This window comes from Mustela nivalis (assembly GCF_964662115.1).
Source record: "Mustela nivalis genome assembly, chromosome: 11".
In the NCBI taxonomy this organism is placed as follows: domain Eukaryota; kingdom Metazoa; phylum Chordata; class Mammalia; order Carnivora; family Mustelidae; genus Mustela; species Mustela nivalis.
In genome coordinates, this window is record NC_139030.1 from 76,433,805 (window position 1) to 76,458,280 (window position 24,476).

A 24,476-nucleotide genomic window follows, 5' to 3' on the forward strand; every position below is an offset into this window, starting at 1 on the left:
TATTAGCTTCAGAAGATTGACGGAGGCAGGAAGACCAGAGGACAGAGTGGGAGTCGGGATGGAGGGGCGGTGGTGGTGAATGAAGAAGTAAAGAGTTTTGGCAGCTGCCAAGGAGAGAAACAGGATGGCACTTAAGGACAGTAGGATGAAATGAAGTTTCTTTCAAGGAGCGATGGATGCAGATAAGGAAAGAAAACGGATGGGCAAAGAGGAGAGCCTGAAGCTGCAGGAGAACAAGGAGACGGGAAGGACCATGGTCCCTGCAGATGGGAGGTAGAGAGCGTGGGAAATAAAGTATCACCTACCTCTGAAGGTAGAAAGAAGAGAAGGCAGGGCCGAGGATAGGGAGATTTATTTAAAGACGGAGAGAAAAGCAGCTGTGAAGTTTACGCTGATAACTTAATTTCTGCAAAGTGGGAGGCAAGTTTTGAAGATCCACTGTGAGGAGTCCAGGAAATGGATGAGACAATAAGTGGGCTGTTAAGGGGATGGCGGGAAGCCAGATGAACTTGGCCGGATTCTGTGGTGCACCAAGGCTCATCTGAGCAGGTTCTGAGCAGATGCTCTGTGCTCTGCCGCAGGGAAGAGGAAGTTGTCTGCCAGCCCAGCAGGCACTGAAGGTGGAGGGGGAGGACCGTCAGGTGTCATCGAGGGTGTCGCTGATCACAGAGACCGGAGAGCGTGGGCTGCCAAGTACAGCCAGTGAAGGGCTACTGCCGGAAGCGGGAAGACACGGTCTGCAGAGCCCCAGGTTAGAGCAGAGAGCAGAGTCGCAAATGCTTGCAACAAGGGGCGGATAAGGAGACTTCCCTCCAAAAGGAGCCTAGCCTCCCCCCAGAAATCTCAGATGGGAAGGGTACGAAAGAGCCAGCCATGCTGGTCACGTGCGAGTGTGGCTTCCGGGGGCCGGAGGTCTCCAAAGTCAAAATGTCCACAAATAGAGAAGTGAGGAGAGAATGCTGATGCTGAATTAGAAGGCTAGGAAGCAGCACATTAGTCACCCAGGAAAGGAAAAAGGCAGAGATCCCTGGAAAAGCATTAAAGGTGCCAGAGATTAACTCTATGGACCTCCAACAAGGAAGAAGGGAGGGTTGCATTGAGGGTCTCAAACGGGCACTGGGAGCCCTTTCTTTTTTTTTTTTTTTTTTTTAAGATTTTATTTATTTATTTGCCAGAGAGAGAGCGAGAGCGCACAGGCAGACAGAGCGGCAGGCAGAGGCAGAGGGGAAGATTGAAATCCATCATGGTCTATGCGACATTCCAACACATGTGGTCCTTACAGCCAACTTCCCTAGGAAACGGTCCCCGGTTGCGTTTTAATTCAATCGGGTACTGGTTTCGGCCGGCTCCCAGTGGAGGTCTCGCGGCCAGAAGTGGCTAGACAGGGCATGTGGAGGGGATCACATTAGATCAATCAGGAGGAAACCTCACACGGGAGTCTTAAGATTGGCAGCCGTCCTGGTGACTTAGTTGGCTGTCCCGTGCCCAAGAGAGACAACTTTCTATAAGAACAGGAACAAAGAGAGGCCATCAAGTTTCTGGGTCTTATTGCCATTCCGGCCAGGGTACTAGCTTACAGCCAAAAGGCAGACGCTCTCCTCCCCATAGAGTAGCCACGGGCTAGAGGATTACAGCCTGAGCAACTGACATGCAAGTGTTCCAATAAGACCATACTCCTTGAAAAGCCCCTGAAATCAGAGTAAATGGAAAGAAAGTACTCACCAATTTTGCACCGAAGCTCAGAGTCCAAATGTAAAGACTCACAGCCCCACGTTCGGGCGCCATATGATGAAGTTCTAGAACCTAGGTGAGGTTTGGTGGGCTGAGGTCTGGAGCCGATGACCAAGAAAGAATTCTTGAGACATCTTTGGTGCAAAATGGTGGTTTATTAAAGCACGGGGACAGGACCCGTGGGCAGGAAGAGCTGCTGCCGGGAGCCCTTTCCATAGTCAGATGAAGTAGAAAAAGATAAGAGTCTTTGAGAGGGGCTGGTTCCTAAGTGGAGGAAGTGGCAGAAGAAGGGACTGAGTCTGAAAGTCCCAGTGAACCATATTCAACCATCCACTCAATCTCTTACTTAGTTTTCCTGAAAAGTGTGTGAGGGTTTGGAAAAACAATTAACTCCTTATTATTAAATGAACTTAAATACTTATTTATGGGGGGGGGGGCAATAATTTAATTCATCAAGAACCTGGCAAACCAAATCCTATAATATGTTAAAAAAATCATTCACCACAATCAAGAAGGATTTATTCCCGGGATGCAAGGGTGGTTTGACATTTGCAAATTAGTCAGTGTGGTACATTGCATCAACAAGAGAAAAGATAAAAATTATATGATCATTTCAATGGATAAAAAAGAAGAAGAAGAAGAAATGCACTTGACAAAGTACAACACCTATTCATGATAAAACCCCTCAACAAAGTAGGCGTAGAGGGAACATAGCTCAACATTATAAAGCCCATATATGAAAAACTCACAGCTAATGTCATACTCAATGGGGAGAAACTGAGAGCTTTTCCCCTAAGGTCAGGAATAAGACAAGGATGTCCACTCTCACCACTTTTATTCAACATAGTACCAGAAGTCCTAGCCAAAGCAATCAGACAACAAAAAGAAATAAAAAGCATCCAACTTGGTAAGGAAGAAGTAAAACTTTATTTGCAAATGACATGACACTATATATAGAAAACCCTAGAGACTCCACCAAAAAACTACTAGACCTGATAAATGAATTCAGTAAAGTTGCAGGATAACAAAATCAGTGCACAGAAATCCATTACATTTCCAAACACCAAAAATAAAGTGGCAGAGAGAGAAATTAAGGAAACAATCTTGTTTATAATTGCACCAAAAATAATAAAATATCTAGGAATAAATTTAACCAAGAGTTGAAAAACCTGTACTCTGAAAATTATAAAACAATGATGAAAGAAATTGAAGATGACACAAATGGAAAGACATTCCATGCTCATGCACAAGAAGAACAAATATTGTTAAAATGTTTATACTATTTGATAAGGTCTTTGTCTGGTTTGGGGATCAAGGTAATGCTGGCCTCATAGAACAAGTCTTGAAGTTTTCTTTCTATCTTTTGGAAAAGTTTGGGTAGAATAGGTATGACTTTTTTAAATGTTTGGTAGAGGGGCGCCTGGGTGGCTCAGTCAGTTAAGCATCTGCCTTTGGCTCAAGGTCCTGGGATCAAGTCCCACATGGGGCTCCTTGCTCAGTGGGGAGCCTGCTTCTCCCTCTCCCTCTGCCTGCTGCTTCCTCTGCTTGTGTTCTCTCCGTGTCAATAAATAAATAAGATTTAAAAAAAAATAAATAGGGGCACCTGGGTGGCTCATGGGTTAAAGCCTCTGCTTTCAGCTCAGGTCATGATCCCAGGGTCCTGGGATCGAGCCCCGCATTGGGCTCTCTGCTCAGCAGGGAGCCTGCTTCCTCCTCTCTCTCTGCCTGCTTCTTTGCCTACTTGTCTGTCAAATAAATAAATAAAATCCTTTAAAAATAAATAAATAAATGAATGAATAAATGTATGTTTGGTAGAATTCTCTTGGGAAGCCATCTGGCCCCAGACTCTTGTTTTATGGGAGGGTTTTGAACACTGTTTCAATTTCCTTGCTGGCTATTGGTCTGTTTAGATGTCTATTTCTTCCTGTTTCTGTCTTGGTAGTTTATAAGTGTCCAAGAATGCACCCATTTCTTCCAGATCGCTTGTTTGTTGGCACACAGCTATTGGTAATAAGTTCTAATAATTGTCTCTATTTCTTTTAGTATTGGTCGTGATTTCTGCCCTTTCATTTACGAATTTATTAACTTGGGTCCTTTCTCTCCCCTTCTCTCTCTCCCTCTCTCTCTCTCTCTCTCTTTTGGATAAGTCTGGCCAGTTCATAGCAACAGTGTAGTTTAGAGCAACAATGTCCACAATAGCCAAACTGTGGAAGGAATCGAGATGCCGTTCAACAGATGAATGGATAAAGAAGATGTGGTCCATATATTCAATGGAATATAACTCAAGGATCAGAAAGGATGAAGACTCACCATTTGCACTGACATGGATGGAACTGGAGGGAATTATGTTATGTGAAATAAGCCACTCAGAGAAGGACAACTGTCATACGGTTTCACTCATATGTGGAACATAAGGAATAGAGCAGAGGACCACAGGGGAAGAGGGGGAAAACCAAATGGAAAGAAATCAGAGAGGGAGAAAACCATGAAAGACTCTGGACTCCAGGAAATAAACTCAGGGCCACAAACTGAAGGTTACAGAAGGGAGGTGGTGGGATGGGGTAATAGGGAGGTAATAGGGTGATAGGTATTAAGGAGGGCACGTGTGGTGATGAACCCTAACCACTGCTCATTAAATGCAACTAATGAATCACTGAACACTACATCAAAAACAAATGATGTATTATATATTGGCTAATTGTATATGTATTATATGTTGGCTAATTGAATATTTTTTAAAAGTCTATACTATCCAAAGATATCTAGAGATTGAAAGCAATCCTTATCAAAATACCAACAGCATTTTTCACAGAACTAGAACAAGTAATCCTAAAATTTATATGGAACCACAGAAGGCCCCAAATAGCCTAAGCAATCTTTTTTTTTTTTAAGATTTTATTTACTTATTTGACAAAAAGAGAGAAAGTGCACAAGCAGGCAGAGAGGCAGACGGAGAACCAGGCTCCCTGCTGAACAGGGAGCCTCACACAGGGCTCGATCCCAGGATTCCGAGATCATGACCCGAGCCAAAGACAGGTGCTTCATCGACTGAGCCACCCAGATGACCCTAGCCAAAGCAGTCTTGAAAAAGAAAAACAAAAATAGAGGTACCACAATTCCAGACTTCAAATTATATCACAAAGCTATAATAATCAAAATAGATTGGTACTGGCACAAAAAATAGACACACAGATAAACAGAACAGGATAGAAAGCCTAGAAATAAACCTACAATTATATGGTCAATTTATCTTTGATAAAGGAGGCAAGAATATGAAATGAAAAAAAACAGTCTCTTCAACAAATGGTGTTGGGAAAACTGGACAGCTACATGCAAAAGAGTAAAACTGAACCACTTTCTTACACCACACACAGACATAAACTCAAAATGAATTAGAGACACCTAAATGTGGGCACCTGGGTGGCTCAGTGGGTTAAGCCTCTGCCTTCAGCTCAGGTCATGATCTCAGGGTTCTGGGATCGAGCCCCGCATCGGACTATTTGCTCAGAAGGAAGCCTGCTTCCCTCTCTCTCTCTCTCTCTCTGCTGCCTTTCTCTGCCTACTTGTGATCTCTGTCAAATAAATGAACAAAATCTTAAAAAAAAAAAAAAGACCTAAATGTGAGACCTGAAACCATAAAAGTTCTGGAAGAGGGCACAGGCAGAAATTTCTCTGACATCAGATGTAGCAACATTTTTCTAAATATGTCCTCTGAGGCAAGAGAAATAAAAGCAAAAATAAACTATTAAGACTACATTAAAATAAAAAGGTTCTGTAAGCAAAGGAAACAACCAACAAAACTAAACTGAATGAGAGAAGATATTTGCCAACAATATATCCAATAAGGGGTTGGTATTCCAGATATATTCTAAATGGTATTCTAAATATATAAAGAATTTATACAACTCAACACACACACACACACACACACACACACACAACAGGTAATCCAAAGAAAAAATGGGTGGATGGCATAAACAGACATTTCTACAAAGACATTCAGATGGCCAACAGACACATGATGTCTTTATGCGCATGAAGACATGCTCTTCATATCTCAATATCACTCCTCACCAGAAAAATGCAAATCAAGACTACAATGAGCTATCACTCCACAACTGTCAGAATGGCTAAAATCAACAACACGAGAACAACAAGTGTTGGTGAGGATGTGGAGGAAAAGGCATCGTGGTGCATAGTTGGTGGGAGTGCAAACTGGTGCAGCCACAGGGGAAAACAGTATGGAGGGGCCTCAAAATTTAAAAATAGATCTAATCTAAGATCCAGTAATCACACCACTGGGTATTTATCCAAAGAACACAAAAACACTAATTTTAAGGGATACATGGCCCCCAATGTTTATTGCAACATTATTTACAATAACCAAATTATGGAAGCAGCTCAAGTGTCCACTGATAGATGAATGGATAAAGAAGATGTGGTATATATATATATATATATATATATATATATATATGGTATGTGGCACTTGTGGTTAAGAACACAGACTTTCGGGGCGCCTGGGTGGCTCAGTGGTTAAACCTCTGCCTTCGGCTCAGGTCATGATCTCAGTGTTCTGGGGTCGAGCCCCGCGTCGGGCTCTCTGCTTGGTGAGGAGCCTGCTTCCCCCCTTCTCTCTGCCTGCCTCTCTGCCTACTTGTGATCTCTGTCTGTCAAATAAATAAAATTTAAAAAAAAAATCTTAAAAAAAAAAAAGAACACAGACTTTCAGTATAGATTTAAACCTTAGCTTTACCACTTATTTGTCATGAAATCTTGGGTAAATTGTCCTCTTTGAGAAGAACTTCAGTTCTGCAGGCCATACAGTCTGTATTGTGATTACCTAATACTGCCATTGTCCTGTGAAGGTGGCCATAGATAATACATAGACTGTGTGCCAATAAAACGTTATTCCATAGACACAGGTGGCTGGTCCAATTAGGCCTATGCCATAGCTTAGAGATGTCTGATCTATGAGACAGAAATAATAAATAATCACTTACCTTCAAGGGTTGTTGTAAGAATGAAGTTGGTTACTCCTGTTTCTTGGCACCTGATAGACACTCAACAAATAGAAGCTGTTACCTTATTCTTCTTATTATTATCTTCACTCTTTCTAAGTTTATTCCAACTCCATCTGTGCCCATGAATCTATGGCTGTAAGACTGACCGGATGTGCAGAACAAATTTCACAATGAAAATTTTCTTTTCTGAATGGAGATCTACATGGGAGGAACACAGATCTGGGAACAGGAAACGTGGGGGCTCTCTGTGGCTCCAGGCCCTGAGGGTTCCACGTTAGGAGGACAAACCCCTGCTATTTCACTTCAAAACAATAAATATGTAAAGCTAAGATATCAGTTTTCCTTTGTAAAGTGACCCGGTACATGGCATTATGTTCCTAACTACTGGGGTATGTTTTTCTTTCATGTGGTGGTAGCTTATCTACGCAACGTTGAGGTTTTTTTATTTTTATTTTTATTTATTTATTTGACAGAGAGAGATCACAAATAGGGAGAGAGACAGGCAGAGAGAGAGAAGAGGAAGCAGGCTCCCTGCCAAGCAAAGAGCCCAATGCGGGGCTCAATCCCAGGACCCTGGGATCATGACCTGAGCCGATGGCAGAGGCTTTAACCCACTGAGCCACCCAGGTGCCCCTACGTAGCATTTTAAACATCTAATTGAAGGCACTCTTTGTCATTTGAAACCAACTGTTCAGGGTTGAAAAACTTGGATATTCTCCCACAGTATATTATCTTAACACAAACTGAGATAAATGTCATCCCACCAAAGCTCAGAGCAAAAAACTATGCCGTGTAAATGTTTATGTTTTTAGTAAGGTTGTTCTGTATTAGTCTTGGCATCTTGGGAGTCAGTCTGGGGTAATTAATGAGGGCTGGTGACTGTTTTGGACAGAAGCAGCTGCGAAAACAATGATAAGTGGCAGCTAGTGAGTTGTCCCTATCCCACTTCCCAACCTTCACTCCAATCAAAATCTCAGTGTTGGGCGCCTGGGTGGCTTAGTCGGGTCAACAACTGACTGTTGATTATGGATCAGGTCATGATCTCATGGTCGTGGAACCAAGCCCCACACTGGGCTCCACACTTAGCACAGAGTCTGCTTGTCCCTCTCCATCTTCTCCTCCCCCTGCTTTCTTTCTCTCTCTCTCTCAATAAATAAATAAAATCTTCTTAAAAATTCATAATCTCAGTCTAAACTCTTGAGTCAAGTGCCGCTTGGGTGGCTCAGTGGGTTAAGTCTCTGTCTTTGGCTTAGGTCCTGCAGGAGCTGCAGGTCCTGGGATCGAGCCCAGCATCAGGTTTTCTGCTCAGCAGGGAGCCTGCTTCCCCCTTCCTCTGCCTGCCTCTTTGCCTACTTGTGATCTCTCTCTGTGTCAAATAAATAAATAAAATCTTAAAAAAAAAAAAAAACCTTGAGTTGACTCAGTGCACAACATTTTGGATTCCCTATAACTGGGGTTGAATGCACCTGCTATGCTAACCTCTTCAGAAAAAGAAAAAAAAAAAAAAAACAAAAAAACAAAAGAAAAGAAAAAAACAATAATGGAACTTGATATTAAGTAAAATATATTTATTTTTTTGTTTATAAATTTTCACACTTGCTCTTAAGAAGGTGGTCTTATAACACTAACCATATAAATTATCAGAAGATATCAGCATTTTGCTTTTACTATTACAATGGGAAATGAGAGCAAAGTAGAAACACTTCTGACTTAAAAGATAGGAGAGGACAAGGTTATAAAGTGCTGTGGCATTTCGCTGTGAAATGGTATGTCAGGCACAGAGCAGTGTAATTCGTCCACATGAAAGCTGTCCGTGGGGGCAGAGAGACAACACCATAGCTATCTATTTCCAGCTGATGGGATTGCCACGTGGGATCTAACATGGAAAATGAGTGGGAAGAGGGGCAAAGTGTTTCAAGGGCTGAGGGTACCAGGCCCCTGCAGGATTTTAGGTTGGTGGTATTCGTTGGTTAGTTGGTTTTTTTGCTTGTTTTGACCAAAAAATATAATTGGGTTATAAGACATCCAAATTACTAGGGCTAATAATCACGGGAATAATCTAATAACCTGTGTTATTTTAACTGTTACCAGCAATAGCCAACGTATCAGTAACTCATTTTTCATTGTTATTTACCGTTAGCATCTATTGTTATATTTTCCGTAGGTAGTAAGTGTTTTCAAACGCCTTGTTTGTGCTCCTGCTGATTCATGCTGACTCTAGAACGCGTGCCTGCCCATAAGCTTTCAGTCTCAGTTGATTAAACACAACATACGAAATGCTTCAGCCGCTGACATATTTGCGTCAATGTTGCGAAGGAGCTGGGGCTATTTATGCAGTCGTGTTGCGCACCAACTGCGCATACACACGGTCCTGGCGCACACGTGGTGTCTAGCCATGTTCCCGCCCTGAGTGAAGTCAGGGACTTCGGGGAGAAACAAGGCTGCAGGACCTGTGCAGGAGCGCGTGCTTCCAGCCTACCAGCCTCTCCCCTGCATCACCCCGGCGGAGGCCCTCCTGGGAGGCGAGGGCAGCCCGGCTCTCTCACCAGTCAAACCTTCACTCTGTGCTTGGACTAAATCCAGAACAACGCTGACAGGCTCCTCAGCTACCAGGAAGCAGACTGTGCTCACTTTCACAGATGTTGCTGGAAATCTATGAGTGAGTTTTAAGGGGGGTGAGTTTTAAGGGATGAGGGGTTAAAACCTGGTTGGGTCCGAACACAGGGTCAGCAAAAAGGAAAAAAAGAACCCAGCACTAAAGTCGTGGCCCCGAGCCGTTCAGGAGGACTTGAGTGGGGAGATCAGCACCTGTGGATGCTCAGGGCATCACAGAAAATTCCCCTGCTTGGGATGCAGGGGGTCATGTATTATTTCTTCCAGGCACTGAAGTGCAAATTGCAGGAAAGTAGAAATGGTAACTGTTCATAAAGTGATGGGAGGTTGACAGCTACGTTTTTCTGTAGCGTAAGAGGAGTCATCAGATAAATCGCTGCTTTGAGTGTGATGGGAGTGGGGGTTGGGGTGGGGGAATTCTTCATCCTCTAGAAAGCACAGGAAGAAAACAATTTGCAAATTACCCATCTCAGGGATATAGAGTTTCCTCCTCTCAAATGGTACTGTTTTTACCCCCTCTTCCAGGTTAACAGATCACAAAGGATACTTGGGTTTTCACTCAGTTACTCACAGCTTGTGATCTTAAAAATCCCCAGGGTAGAAGGCGTAGCTGTTCACATTCCTAGAGGGAGGACCAGATCCCAGGCTGTCCACAAGCAGGGACAAAGCCTGGCACCCAGGGGCCACATGACAGGGCCCTGAGTTCAAATGGAGGAGAAGAGAGCTGGGGAGGCAGCTGTGCCCCCCGGACTCCTGCGGCCCCTGCCCCGCCCCGTTGCCCATGGGGACGCCGAGCCACCTCTATCAGGCAAAAATCCTTCCAAATGCCTCAGAAAAACAGATATGTAGTAAAAACCTGCGAGTAATCATTTATTGTTTGTTTCTGTGCAGCAGAAGCCTCTTTTCTTACAGGTGTCTCGGCTTTCTGTCCCACAGCCCTTTGTGGGGGCCACGAATTGGACCCTCCTAGAGGGGGACTGTGGTTCAGGCAAGGCCCTGCCTCGTCAGGTTGGGTGGCCTGTGTTTGCAAACCCAGGAGGCTTTCCCTATGGCTCCTTGAAGCAGTAAATTCAAATCCGAGTTCTTAGTCGAAGGAAACAGAAGAGATTTGGACACAAAAGGGAACTACCGCGAGGCCTCGACCCCCACCCCCGCTGCAGGTAAGAAAATGTGTCCCTAAAATTGACTGTCTCTCTGGCTTCCTTGTCTGTGTTTCCTCTTGCGAAGCTGTCGCTGGAGCTGCAGCTTATTGGTGAAGAACATCTGTCTCCAGCCCACGTCCTCGGCCAGGGCGCGCATGTCCGGGGTGATGATGTCGCAGGCGGACTTCACTATGTTCTCCCACAGTTTGTCCGATGTGCATAGCTGTGGGCGGGAAGAGCCAGAGGTTATGTCAGACACAGGATAAGGACAACTCACTCACTCACAGAATCCCTCCAATTCCTGTCGTCTGTGAGATACTGGAGGAGATGTGACGTGGGCACGAAGGCGCACCAGACACGGTTCCCATCTCCTTCCTCTCCTCTTGGAGGAAAGACAAGTGCACGAATGCCTGAAGGACGAAGCGATATTTGATTCATGGAATAAACCAAGTCATGATCTCATTTAAGAGTAAAACTGTGGGCGCCTGGGTGGCTCAGTGGGTTAAACCTCTGCCTTCAGCTCAGGTCATGATCTCAGGGTCCTGGGAACGAGTCCTGCATCGGGCTCTCTGTTCAGCAGGGAGCCTGCTTCCTCCTCTCTCTCTCTCTGCCTGCCTCTCTGCCTACTTGTGATCTCTGTCAAATAAATAAATAAAAATCTTAAAAAAAAACGAATAAAAATGCAAGATAGCTATAAATAGTACATATAAGATATTGCCTTTTTTTATTTAATTATTTATTTGTCAGAGAGAGAGAGAGAGAGAGCACAAGTAGGGGGAGCAGTAGGCAGAGGGAGAAGCAGGCTCCCCACTGAACAAGGAGCTGGATGTGGGACTCCATCCCAGGATCCTGAGATCATGACCTGAGCTGAAGGCAGATGCTTAACCAACTGAATCACCCAGGCGCCCCCTTTACAACATTATACAGTTAATTTATATATACAACATTATATTGTTCATTTCCAACGAACCACCTAACAGAGGCTGACAACGGTGTAACCGACCTTCCTCCCAGGGCTGCAGTACCTTCTCAGGCAGGAGCATTGTTAACTCCTGCTGGGCTTGCCTCCATTTTATTTCATGACTACTATTTTTTTTTTTTTTAAAGTAGGCTCCACATGGGACTTGAACTCTCAACCCTGAAATCAGGAAAGCTGAAACCAAGAGCAGGTCGCTGAACTGACTGCGCTAGCCAGGCGCCCCCTGATTTCCCTTTTCATCAGTTCCATTCAGCGGTTCCATTTCTGGAAAATCCAGAAGTGGAAAGCTCTAGGCATGGTGGGCGAGCAATGAAAAGCCCAGGGTACCTTTAACCAATACAATAGTGTCAGAGCACATTGGCCTGGGCACTTCCCTTCTGCTCGACCCCCTCTCAGACATGGCCCAGCTGTCCGAACCTCCACAAAGACGTCTCTTACAAGGAGGCAAAGAAAAGCAGGAAGCCGGTGGGCCCTTCAAAGATTGATAACGGATGGCACATACGCTAAGGGCAAGAAATTTTGTGTTCATGGCCACATTTATTTATTTATGTATGCCAATTTATTTCATAAATTATTTACTACTAATCCGAAGCAATCTCGTATGGGGTACAGTGAAAGAAAGGAAGGCATTCAGTCAACTTACACACAATGTTGCAGGAGAACCATGGCGGGCAAGGAAGGCAGATCCGTATCTAGAATGGGGCCAGGATCCGGGAAGGACAAACTGCTGCTTCCTCCGTGATGAAGTCTGGGTGTTACTGACCCATCCTTGCCAGGGGCCATTTTGTTCCTGAACCCAGCAAACAGGAGGGTGCCTGGGGAAACGCACTGCCTTTCAAAGAGCAGAGCATTTGACCCACCGAATTACTGAAAACCTTCTCTGCATTAGTGCCTTTTGCTGAGCAGTCCCATGGGACACAGATATCTTTATCCTCCGGCTTACGCTGAGAAGTCCATCCAAATACCCCTTCCCTAGGAATCACCACAAATCTCCAAATCTGGTTCTCTTCAAGACGTTGACCGTCTAGCCGGAACAGTAGCGTTTAACCAGGAGAAATCCAAGAGTTGTTTTTCAAAAAACAGAAACTTTCCTAAAAACAAATTCTGGTCTTGACTCTAAGGCCCTGGGGTACTAGCTGTCCTTTCCCTCTGGAGGCGTGCCCAGGTGTCAGCAAGGACCCAGACAGGCCCCTGCCATGGAGGCTGCAGACCCTTGAAGCATCATTGACTCTGCGGGTTCGTGAGAGGCACAGGGCACACGGCTGCTTACAACACGATCCAGACCAGCAGCTGGGCCCCACTTAACGACTGGCGGCTTTCAGCTATGTGGAAAAGCACACTCAAATTGCATACGTACCTTGAAAACTTAAAAAACGTCCACAAGGAACTGTGGCTGCTTTCTTATGGTAGCAAGTAACTCTAAGGCACGGGTCTTGGGTTTAATTTATTGAGATGGCAGGCCTCATCTCTACCCTGTTGGCGTGCGCATATGTTGCCAGAGCATCTGTGGTATAGGCTACCTCCTGCTTATCGGGATGACATCATCAATGTCATCAACATCATCATCAGCCCATAGGACAGCGCCAAGATCAACAGCTCTGTGGTCTAAGACCACAGCCAGAGAACTAACGGGATCCAGATGCAAAATGAAGAAGGTGTACTGTCCTGCCCATCAGGGGAAAGCAAGTCCACTATGGTGTGCTTACTGGAAAGTCCAGGAAGACAGGAGGATGGCGTGCGACAGGGTGGTGGCAAGGGAGGAGGTGAGAGATGGCTGGACTGTAGATCTGTTTTGAAGGTGGAGCTCATAGACTTATGAATGAATTAGATGAGAGGTGAGAACAAAGAGAAGAATTAACAATGAGCTGTTTGGCTTGAGCAGCTGGGTGGATGGTGTTGCCAGTGACTGAGAAAATAAGACTGTGGGAGAAGCAGAATTGGTCTGTAGGTATGTGGCAGGGGGCAGGGGTTGGGGGAGATGTCAGAGGTCTGGTTTTGGCATGTCTATACTCCTTCTAGGTGGAAGTGCTGAGCATGCAATTAGACTTAAAAGTAAGGAGTTCAGGGGTGCCTGGGTAGCTCAATGGTTAAGCATCTGCCTTTGGCTCAGGTCATGATTTCAGGGTCCTGGGATCAAGCCCTGCTTTGGGCTCCCTGCTCAGGTAGGAGCACAGGTGGGGAGCCTGCTTCTCCCTCTCCCACTCCCCCTGCTTATGTTCCCTCCCTCGCTGTCTCTCTCTATATATCAAATAATTTAATTTAATTTAATTTAATTTTAAAAAGTCAGAAGTTCAAGGAGACAACCTGGCCTAGAAACACACGTTTGGAAATTATCAGTGTGTAAATACTATTTAAAGCCCTCGGGGCGCCTGGGTGGCTCAGTGGGTTAAGCCTCTGCTTTAGGCTCAGGTCATGATCTCAGGGTCCTGGGATTGATCCCTGTATCAGGCTCTCTGCTCAGCAGGGGGTAAATAAATCTTTAAAAAACAATAATAATACAGCCCTGGGATTAGATGCTATCACATAGGTGTGACTGTAGAGAGAGAAAATGCCCAGGAAAGAGCTCTAGGACATTCCAACATGAAAGCAGTCAGAAAAGCAGTTTCCAACAAGGGAGTCTGAGAATAAGGAAGAAAACCCGGACAGCAATCCAGTGTCTCAAGGCTGCTGAAAAGACAGGAATTTACAACTGACTGGTGTTTTTGTAATATCGTGGGCAAATGGTAACCTTGACAAGAGGTTCCCATGGCAGAGTGGGGACTGAAAGCCTGGCTAGAGTGGATCCAGGAAGGGACAGGAGAAGACAAAGTGGATATAGCAATTATGGTCACTCTTTTTTTTTTTTAAGATTTTATTTATTTATTTGTCAGAGAGAAAGAGAGAGAGAGCGAGCACATGAAAGACAGAGTGGCAGGCAGAGGCAGATGGAGAAGCAGGCTCCCACTGAGCAAGGAGCCCAATGTGGGACTCGACCCCAGGACGCTGGGATCATGACCTGAGCCGAAGGCAGTGGCTTAACCAACTGAGCCACCCAGGCGTCCCTATGGTCACTCTTTTGAGGGAATTTTGCTTGAAGAGCAGAATAGGGAATCAGGTCAAGGCATTTTTTTTTTTTTAATGTGCTGATGGAAATGACCCAGTAGTGAGGGTAGGACTAGTGACAGCGACAGCTGCATGCGCAAAGTGGCTGAGCAGAGGAGCTGAAACGCACAGGTGGAAATGTGGCCTTGGGTAATAAGGAGGAGAACTTCTCACGTGGGACAGGAAGTTTACAGAGTTGATGGACAGAGGGATGAGGGGAAGGGACAGCAGGGCAATTCTCTGGTGACTCCTTCCAATTCCTCCATGAAATAAGAGGCCACAATATCAACTAAGAGTGAGGAAGCAGGGGACTTCAGGAGAGAGAAGAGGGTGTAACAGAGACATCTTGGAGGGTAAAGCAGAGTAAGAAACTCAGTTTCTAAGACAAAAGGTATTTTATGTATAATGTCGTCTTTGGTTCTGAGTCGGTTTTTAATGCCAGACACGTTCAAAAAATATGGTCCCAAGAAACACGGAAAAAGAGAAGTGAAAGAATGAAGGCCTCTTGTTGCTGAAGATGGGGAAGCAGGGCCCTGTGTTCAAGACAGCACACTGTTTCGATCCTGCCTGCGGGTAGATGCATCTTGATGTGTGTGCGGCTCCGTTCTGGACAGCCGGTTTGTACAGCACAAGACGGCAGCATCTCCTGTCCCATATGGTCCCCTGAGCAACCGGCTCTGGCCAGCTGGACATGAGGAAAGCAGTAGCCTTTACCATCTAACCTGTGGGCTCAGACTAGTATGAATAGTGCAACATCGAAGGGTTGATGCCCCAAACACTGGGTCATGGGGAAGCCCAGCTGCCTCCCTTATCTCTGGGAGGAAGGCCTGAACGATTACCAGGCAGCCTCCTCCCCCAACACACACACACACACACACACACACACACACACACACACACAGCGGACCTGCTGACAGCTCCGGCCCTGGACACAGCCCTGCTCTGCCTGTTACTACCGCCATTTCTACCTGTCCCTCACAAGACGCACCCCGCCCTGAGTATTAGGATTGGAACCCACCCCAGCATTCAAGAGCGATCTAAAGGGGAACAGTGGATGCCCCTGATTTCTGTCCTCCTATTATGGGCCACCATTTCAGCCCACCTGGCTTGTAGGGGACACTTACTCCTCTCCCCACCCCTAGCCCCTGGCAACCAAGCATTCTCACTAGCACTACCCAGAGCCTGGCCTGGGCTCTGTCCTGCCTTGCTCTCCTGCATTCTAACTTCCTTCTAGGGAGGGGGAGACACGTCAATGTCCTATCTATTTCGGGATACCATTACATTCCATTTTAAGCAGAAATCAGCCAGGACTTTTTACTTTTATACTTTTCTATATTTTTATGCTACTCTAAAAGTACTCTAATAAGGGAAAAGAAAGAATTACAAATAGAAATGAATAGTAAAAGAAGGCATAAGAACTTAAGATCCTTAAAAAAAAAAAAAAAAAAAGAACTTAAGATCCTTTCTGCATAAATATCAAAGCATAAAGTATTACACATTCACATAAAGGTTACCGGGACACAGCAACACTGAATCTTCTGATATTGTCAGCCCCCCAAGCATTCTGATATTGGTTAAATCACTGTTATCTTAGCCCTTCAACAGTCCTTCAAGGTCTAATTTCTCTATTCAGATCACAACATATTCTAAATATAAGCAACAAAGGGAAACTCTTAGAAAATGTCTTAATATTTAAAAATTAATGGATCTTCTGATCCTCCTATAAAAGATTTGAACTCTTAACACCAAGGTAGATGACTACCCCTTACCAGCACGATACATCTCAGGATATCAGTGTGCCTCATATAATGAAGAATTATTGAAAAGAACTATGAGATTTGGAGGGAAAGAAAAGAATTCTCAAAAGGGAGCTTACAGTTTGTTTTATATTATAAATTGGTCTACATAATGCCCCCATTTAAGATGTCCAAACCCTGGGGCTCTTTGCTTGGTAGATGCCAGGCTGAGAAACACGAGGTATGCGTCCTGGCTATGGTTCCTGGGACTGTGAGCCAAGGCACAGCTAATCGTGGATTTAGCTCCCCCTGGTGGTGGTGCATGAACCTAACATACATGATGCTATCTAAAAGTTGAAGGGGATCCGAGGGCTTATCTAGATAAGACCCCTCCTTTTACAAATGGAGGAATTAAGGGTCTGTAAGAATAAGGGTGGGGCGCCTGGGTGGCTCAGTAGGGTGGGCGTCCGCCTTCGGCTCAGGTCATGATCTTCGGGGTCCTAGGATCAAGCCCCGCATCGGGCTCCCTGCTGAGGAGTCTGTTTCTCCCTCTCCCTCTTCGTCTGTGTTCTCTCTCCCTCAAATAAATAAATAATCTTTAAAAAAAAAAAAAAAAAAGTGCTGTCCAAGACTCCTGGTGGGGAGTGGCTGACCAGGGAACAGAACCCAGCTATCTGTCTTCGTTCGATTTAAACACCTCCCCATACCTGTACACAGCGAAGCTAGGAAAACACCCCACCACCTCCACCCCCAAACTTCCCACCTTTCTCACAGTCTCGTGAAACCTTTTATCTGTGCCATTTTAATATCAAATTCTTGGACTGGATTCAGAATTGGGTTGCTGTAAACACAAGCAAACACACAGATGCTGGCTCCGACTCAGACCCGCCCACCGACCAGGGTGTGGGCTCCCCATCTCTATTTTCACCTGCTCCCCAGGTGCTTCGTCTACTTGGCCAGACATGGGAACCACAGTCATAGGGAGTCTGCAGCTGTCCCTGAGTCATGACCAAGATGAGTATATTTACATGCCAATCACCGTCATCGTCCTGCCGTGTCTGGGCTTTACCCTTTCATCTAACTTCTGAGTTCTTTCGGGTCTACTCTGCTGTAGTTTGCTGGAAAGGGTTAGGATCAAGGCCTGGTGCTTCCTGGGCCAAAACAGGTTCCCTCCTGGCAGATTACCTGGCAGGACTTTGGGTCAATTACAGAGCTGGCCCTCGGCTGCCTTTCTCGTATCCCATGACACGAGATTCACCTTTCGAGGGTGTGCTCATCTTAACAAAGCTCCCAGAGGATTCCTCTTTGTTGTTCACCCTGAGAAATACAACCACCCAACATCCAGGCTTTCAGGAACTCATCTATGGAGACTCCACTGCTGGGTAAACATAGAATGAGAGCAAGAGCAGAGAGTGGGAGTTAAGAGAGGTGGGTCGGAAGCAGGACATTCCTAGGGAAGGGAACAGTATAAGCAAATGCCAAAAGCCCAAAAGAGCCTTCCCAGTGCATGAGATATGGCGAGGAGAAAAGTCAGCAGAGAATCCTGAAAACAAAGATGGGTCAGGGAGTAGAAGGCCTAAACAGGCCCTTTACGCGTGACAACGAAGGGGTTACTGTGAACGAGGCTGGGGACATTTAGTTATATTTCTGAGGCATGGCAGAGGAGGAAAAGAAGATGAGGAGGTTGAGAGTAGACTAGTGGCTTTGGGAATTTAGGACGTCATAAGACCAGTGACATTTTTGGAAATCCAATAAAACAAAAATTAAGAACCAAAATAATATGGCTAACTTTTAAAATTTTTCCAAGTTTGGATAATTTGTTAAAATGATCAGGTTTTACGGCCATTATTTCATAAAAGAAGGGGCATTTTGGGACACCTGGGAGGCTCAGTCAGGTCACGATCCTGGAGTCCCAAACTGAGTCCTGCATTGGGCTCCCTGTTCAGCAGGGAGTCTGCTTCTCCCTTTCCCTTAGCCTCTCCCCTGGCTTGGGCTCTCTCGTTCTCTATCTTGCTCACTCCTTCTCAAGTAAATAAAATCTTTAAAAAAGAAGAAGAAGAAGAAGGAACATTTTAACTCTTCCCAAAATAGGAATGCCTAACCTCCAGTAAAGGATGGTCATTTAGACTAGTTCATTTGGTAAAGCATGAAACCCTCAGTCACAGGGTCATGAGTTCAAGCCCCACACTGAATACGGAGCCTACTATTTAAAAAAAAAAAAAAAAAAAAAAAAGATGATGATGATCATCATCATTTAAATGGAATAGACTTGGTTTGATAACAAAACCTTCATATCTCATTTACTTACTGTTTTCATTTCATCATGGATTATAAAATTCCACTCCCATTGATGATGCTAGTTTCCTGAGGGTGAACTACCCTGTAAACTTGTTTTGTTTTGTTCTGTTTTGTTTTCCCAAGGAGAAAAGGAAAGAGATTGGCTGCAAATCGAGTCTAGAGTTTTTGAATTCCTAAAGATGAGGCTGATTTGAAAAAATTTCCGAGGAAAAAACAAATGAAAGAAAGATTTAAAAATAGGAACTAAAGGGCCTGCTTCCCTGCCTCTCCACCTGCCTCTCTGCCTACTTGTGATCTCTGTCTGTCAAATAAATAAATAAAATCTTTTAAAAAATAAAAAATAAATTAAAAAAATAAAAATAGGAACTAAATGCAATATAGTATGCCAGACTGGTTCCTGAAACAGCAAAAGGACATTAGTGGAAAAACTGATGAAATATGAATAAAGTCTGTGGCTTAGTTAATAGTATTTTCTCAGTATTAATTGCTGAGTTTTGATAAATATCCCTGGTTATATAAGATGTCAGTGTTAGGGAAAGCTGTGAAGGGTATATGCAAACTGTGTGTATTATCTTTGCAACACTTACAAATCTAAAATTTTTTGTAGGAGCGCCTGGGTGGCTCAGTCATTACACGCCTGCCTTTAGCTCAGGTCATGATCCCAGAGTCCTGGGATCAAGCCCTGTCTTGGGCTCCCTGCTCAGTGAGGAATCTGCTTCTCCCTCTGCCTCTGCCATCCCCCCTCCCCTGCCCCTCATTCTTGTTCTCTCTCTCTTTCTCTCAAATAAATAAATAAAATCTCTTTTAAAAAATAAAACTATTTGGGGCGCCTGGGTGGCTCAGTGGGTTAAGCCGCTGCCTTCGGCTCAGGTCATGATCTCAGGGTCCTGGAATCAAGTCCCGCATTGGGCTCTCTGCTCAGCAGGGAGCCTGCTTCCTCCTCTCTCTCTCTCTGCCTGCCTGTCTGCCTACATGTGATCTCTCTGTGTCAAATAAATAAATAAAATCTTTAAAAAAAAATAATAAAACTATTTGTAAACAAAAAGGTTTTTAAGGCCACCTAGGTGGCTCTGATTCTTAATCTCAGCTCAGGTCTTGATCTCAGGGTCGTGAGTTCAAGCCTTGCATTGGGCTCTGCACTGGGTATGAAGCCTACTTAAAAAAAAAAAAAAAAAAAGCTTTTTAAAAATAACAACAACCCAAAAGAGAAAGGAGATAAGTGGCAGACTAAAGTCCCTTGACTCAGACCTTGGAGCCAGGTGGCAGGCAGCACTGGCCTCTCCGAGGAGAGGAGCACCTCCCTCCCAAAGGTCGGAGGAAAAGGGTTAGAACTTGGACACAAATAATTTGCTAATAAATTTGCCTGCAGAAATTTGAAATGGAAATTTTTTTCTTTTCATTTCATTCGAAATGGAAATTTTTTTCAAGGAGGCAAATAGCAAGACAAAACAAAGTAATTAAGTAATTGATAAATGTAGGTGAAAACTAAGTAAACGGTATACAGATAAAATACAGACTGAAGACAGAAATGAGAAGTAACGATTACATGGAGAGAAAAAGGCACAGCAGCCCTGGACCATTCTCCATCTTCAAAAAATTCTGCTCTGCAAGGATACCGAGAGCTGAAATCAGCAACCCAGAAAAGGCTTCCTTTAGAACAGCAGGTAAATTACGGAGGATATTTCCAAGACAGCACTGAAATAATGGCAGGACGCTAAGAGGGAGCCATCGAGAGCGGAAGGGAGCAACACCTGGGGAGAAAACAGTTGCTCTGCGTCAGGAATAAATTACACAAGACACCGCGGTTGCTGCCACTCTCTGACGAATCCTTCCATTTCATTTTGGGAACAAGCGCAGGCCCTGGCAGAAGTTTTCAATAGATCCTGACTAGTATATTCTTGTATTTAAAATACTTTTTTCATTGAAAGTAGGAATAATCAGCTTCTTATCAGCAGCAAATCTTTAATACATATTTTAATGGAAAAAAATATATAGTGATTAATTATAATACTCCCTTCTGGCTCTCCATTTTTAGGGGGAAAACCAAGTAAAAACATAAGCTTTTATCCTCAAAGAGGATACATGAAATAATATAGGTTATATTATTTAAAATGTATATATATCAAGAAATATGACGGCATGATTGTGAAAAAAAAGTGTTGCTCTTTTAGGTAATAAGATTATGAATTAGGGGCACCTGGCTGGCTCAATCAGTAGAGCATGTGACTCCTGATCTCAGGGTCCTGAATTCAAGCCCCACATTGGGTCTGGAGCCTACCTAAAAATAAATAAATAAATAAATATAAATAAAATAAAAATGGGTGAATACAGTCTTAAAGATTTTTTTAAGCATTTTATTTTATTTCATTTTTTACTTTTTTTTTTTTTGTTTGTTTAAAGATTCTATTTACTTATTTGACAGAGAGAGAGGGAACACAAGCAGGGAGTGTTGAAGAGGGAGAAGCAGGCTTCCAGCCAAGCAGGGAGCCCAATGTGGGGCTCGATGCCAGGACCCTGGCATCATGACCTGAGCCGAAGGCAGACGCTTAACCAACTGAACCACCCAGGAGCCCCAAGATTTATTTATTTTTAGAAAGAGATGGATCTGATGCATGTGAGGGGAGCGGGAGAGTGAGAAAGAGAAAGGCAAGCAGACTTTTGCTGAAAGTGGAGCCCTGTGCAGGACTCAATATCATGACCCTGAGATCACAACCTGAGCTAAAACCAAGAGTCAGATGCTTAACTGACTGTGCCACCCAGGCACTCCATGAATAAATGTCTTAAAAAAAAAAAAAAAAAAGATTATGATTTAATTCATCTTGGGAAATGTTGCATGCTCTTTTATAAATGGTCATTGCCCCAGTATATTACAACTAAATACCAAGTTAGGTTTCTTCTGTTTCAAACAAAGTCCAACTCTAATTAATTTAAGCCAAAAAAGGATTTCATGGAAGAATGATATGTGCATTTAGGAATAACTAAAGGGGCAGGAACGAAGGCATCTTCCAGGATCCAGGGAGAGGGACCAACACTGGTTGCCTCAAGGCCCTGTCATTGGGTGAAATCCGACCAAGTGCATCTTCTGATCTCATCATTCTGCTGAGGATTCAAAATGGTGTGAGAGAGTCTATTTCGTCAGCCTGGGCCATGGAGGAGGACAAGGCACTATGATGAGCAATTTCCCCCAAACCATCAACATTGTGAATAGGTAATTCTGCAAAGGGCTGTTAATGGAGGAAATGGAGACAGATAGAAGACTCACTACTCCATGCCTTCTTTCATGTGGCCATGCCTCCGCCTGCACTGTTGCCTGGACTTGGAATGCCCCTCGACCTGAAATGCCTCTAGTCTTCCAGACCACCTCGTGAGCTCTTATTTTACCTTGAAAATCCAGAAAAAAATAACTCCTTCTGTGAAGCCTGGCAGAGGAAATCACTTTGCACTCTTTGTGTACCTCATACATACATCCTTTGTTGAACTGCTCATATTATACTGTAATAATCTGTATCTGTTAGGGCCTCTCCTGTTAGATTATAAGTTTCTTGAGGGCAGGAATAATGTCTTTTCATGTCTGCTACCTCTGTGCATAAAACAGTGCTCATAATCAAGTAAGTATTCAACGGATGTTTGCTGAAATGAATGCAAACAATAAACTATGAGGAAGAAAGGAAATAAGAGAGGGAGGGAGGGAGGAAGATGAACTTTGAGGAAGCACAAGAAAAAACCCGCATAGACACAAAATCATTATCTGTTACCTGCGCAAATCTGCGTAACGTTTGAGAAAGCCTGGCAATATCTTCAAGATCCAGATAAGAAATGATATTCAGGAGCAGATTGTCTGAGAGCCGTTCAAGGAAGTCAAATTTACCTTCACATAAATTGAAGACATAGTCTAATATTCTTGCACCAAATATTAAGGCAATTTGGACTGTAATTCAAAGAAACCAACAAACCAACAAAGTTACCATGTGCAGACAGGTAAAAACTATGATCTTTATCAGTAAGTTGTGCTAGAAGGCATTGTTCCCCGGGGAGTAATGTTGGATTATTCCCACCTTCACCAAGCTGTCTCTGGTGACATGCATTTGTGAGACATTTGTTTTCAAGCACTGTCCCTGCCATGAGATTGGAACCTCTGAGGGACACTCACTGTTTTAACCCAGTGATGAACCACATCCCCTTGACTTCATCAACACCAAATTCCAGTCCAGGCAACTGACTCCCGGCTCTATCCTCACTGTCACACTGTATGGGCAAAGATGCTGGTCCATGTGGGTTTTCTACGACCCTCCTTCTCCCCACATTGGTCTGAAACATATTAATATCTCTTAATTTTAGCTGGTTTTTGTTCCCTTGTTGTTATACATTGTTTCTCCACCAAACTTTCTTTTTCCCTCTTTCCCTTCTTTCATCCCTACCTTCACATAATGGAAAAAATATATATAGAAGTGATGAGGAAAATAAGTGGCTAGTTCATGAAAACGGAGTTAACTTTTGCCTGATATTTTCTATACTTTTCAGTTATTTCCAAATTGGAAAACAGTTCCAAAGAATCAACCAATTATAATGGTCTATGTTAAATATGTTCAATGCAAGAAAGTTCGTTTGTTTCTTTTTTTAACTCAGTTCCCTTAAAAACAACAATTAATTTATTAATTCCCATTAATAAATGGGAAACCATGTTTGGAAGGATACATATTCAAATTTTAATAGTGGTTAAATCTGGGTGGTGACTTTCATTTTCTTTTTTCTTTTCTTTTCTTTTTTCTTTTTTTTTGTTCATCTGTATTTTCTCATCTTTCTACAATAAATCTGTGTAACCAGTGTAATTTTTTTAGATCCAAGAAGGAAGGAAGGGGGAAAGGAAGGAAGAAAAGAAGGGGGGGAGGGAGGGAAAAAAGGAAGAGAGGAAGGGAGGGAGGGAGAGAGGGATGAAGGAAGGAAGGAAGGAAGGGAAGCCCTGTACCTCCTCATATGAGGGAGGAAGACAGGGTGATGATGGAGTAAGCATGTGGATTCCAGTGATCCCAAAGCTGGGAACTTTCTTGGTTTCTTGAAGTTCCTTTCTTCCCTTCTGACTCTGAAAGCATCACTAAAACTAGCCTTTCTAGAGACCTGTTCTTAGAAAAGAGAGCTCCCTATTCTACATGGACTAACTTGCTCCTTCCTGCAATACCCAAGATTTGGGAACCACCTTCCTTCCTCTGCCTGGAGCGTTCCGTCCGGAGCAAGTAGAATGGTGCTGTCAGGAACCCTGACTGGGCTCTGGGCAGAAGTCAGCAGAACTGTGATTCAGCTGGTTGATGGGTCTCTGATTTCGGGATGGATGTGGGGTGAGGGCCATGTTTATGTCAAAGCTCTAATTGTGCAACTCAGGAGAGCCAGGTATATAAGATTTCTCTCCAAAACTGGTTAGTCCAGCATTCCAAAGGCATTAAGGGTTTTAGTGGCTTCTGAATTCCAAGTGCTTCCAATTCGAAGCACTTCTGAAGTCCAAGGGCTTTCCAGGGGAAAAAAGAACCCTGTCAAAACTTCAACTCTAAAGGATAGGTATCATGGAGAACTCCCAGCCCACCAGCAGAATAAGAAGAAAAGGCAATACTTAGTTAATGGAGGGAGAAAAAAGCCCTAGTATAAAAACATCCCTTAATATAACTGGAGATGTTTGTTCATTTTTAAATGCCAGTAAAACATGTTCAATGCATCTTTAGATGTATTTTATGAAGCCTCTACCAGTAAAGTCCTTAAAATGTAAAAATTATAAAAGGATGTATACACCTAGGGATGTAATGTGACGGTTTCAAAGTGTATGGGTGTTGGGGTATCTAGAAAAGTATTTTTTGTTTACTTGTATTTTTTTATGTGGCCAACA

At 43.8% G+C, this 24,476-nt stretch overlaps 1 protein-coding gene across 1 annotated transcript in view; it reads right to left on the minus strand.

Annotated features, from left to right (window-relative positions):
• Positions 1-10,225: 10,225 nt before the first annotated feature.
• The window catches only part of FBXO36 (F-box protein 36), a 91,640-nt gene continuing 77,389 nt past the window's right edge, over positions 10,226-24,476 (minus strand). The window contains exons 3-4 of the mRNA XM_082690864.1: positions 22,360-22,532; positions 10,226-10,733 (exon numbers count right to left, since the gene is read on the minus strand). Coding sequence (XP_082546990.1) covers positions 10,545-10,733; positions 22,360-22,532 — 362 coding nt within the window. The 3' untranslated portion in view covers positions 10,226-10,544. The remainder of the gene's footprint in view (positions 10,734-22,359; positions 22,533-24,476) is intronic.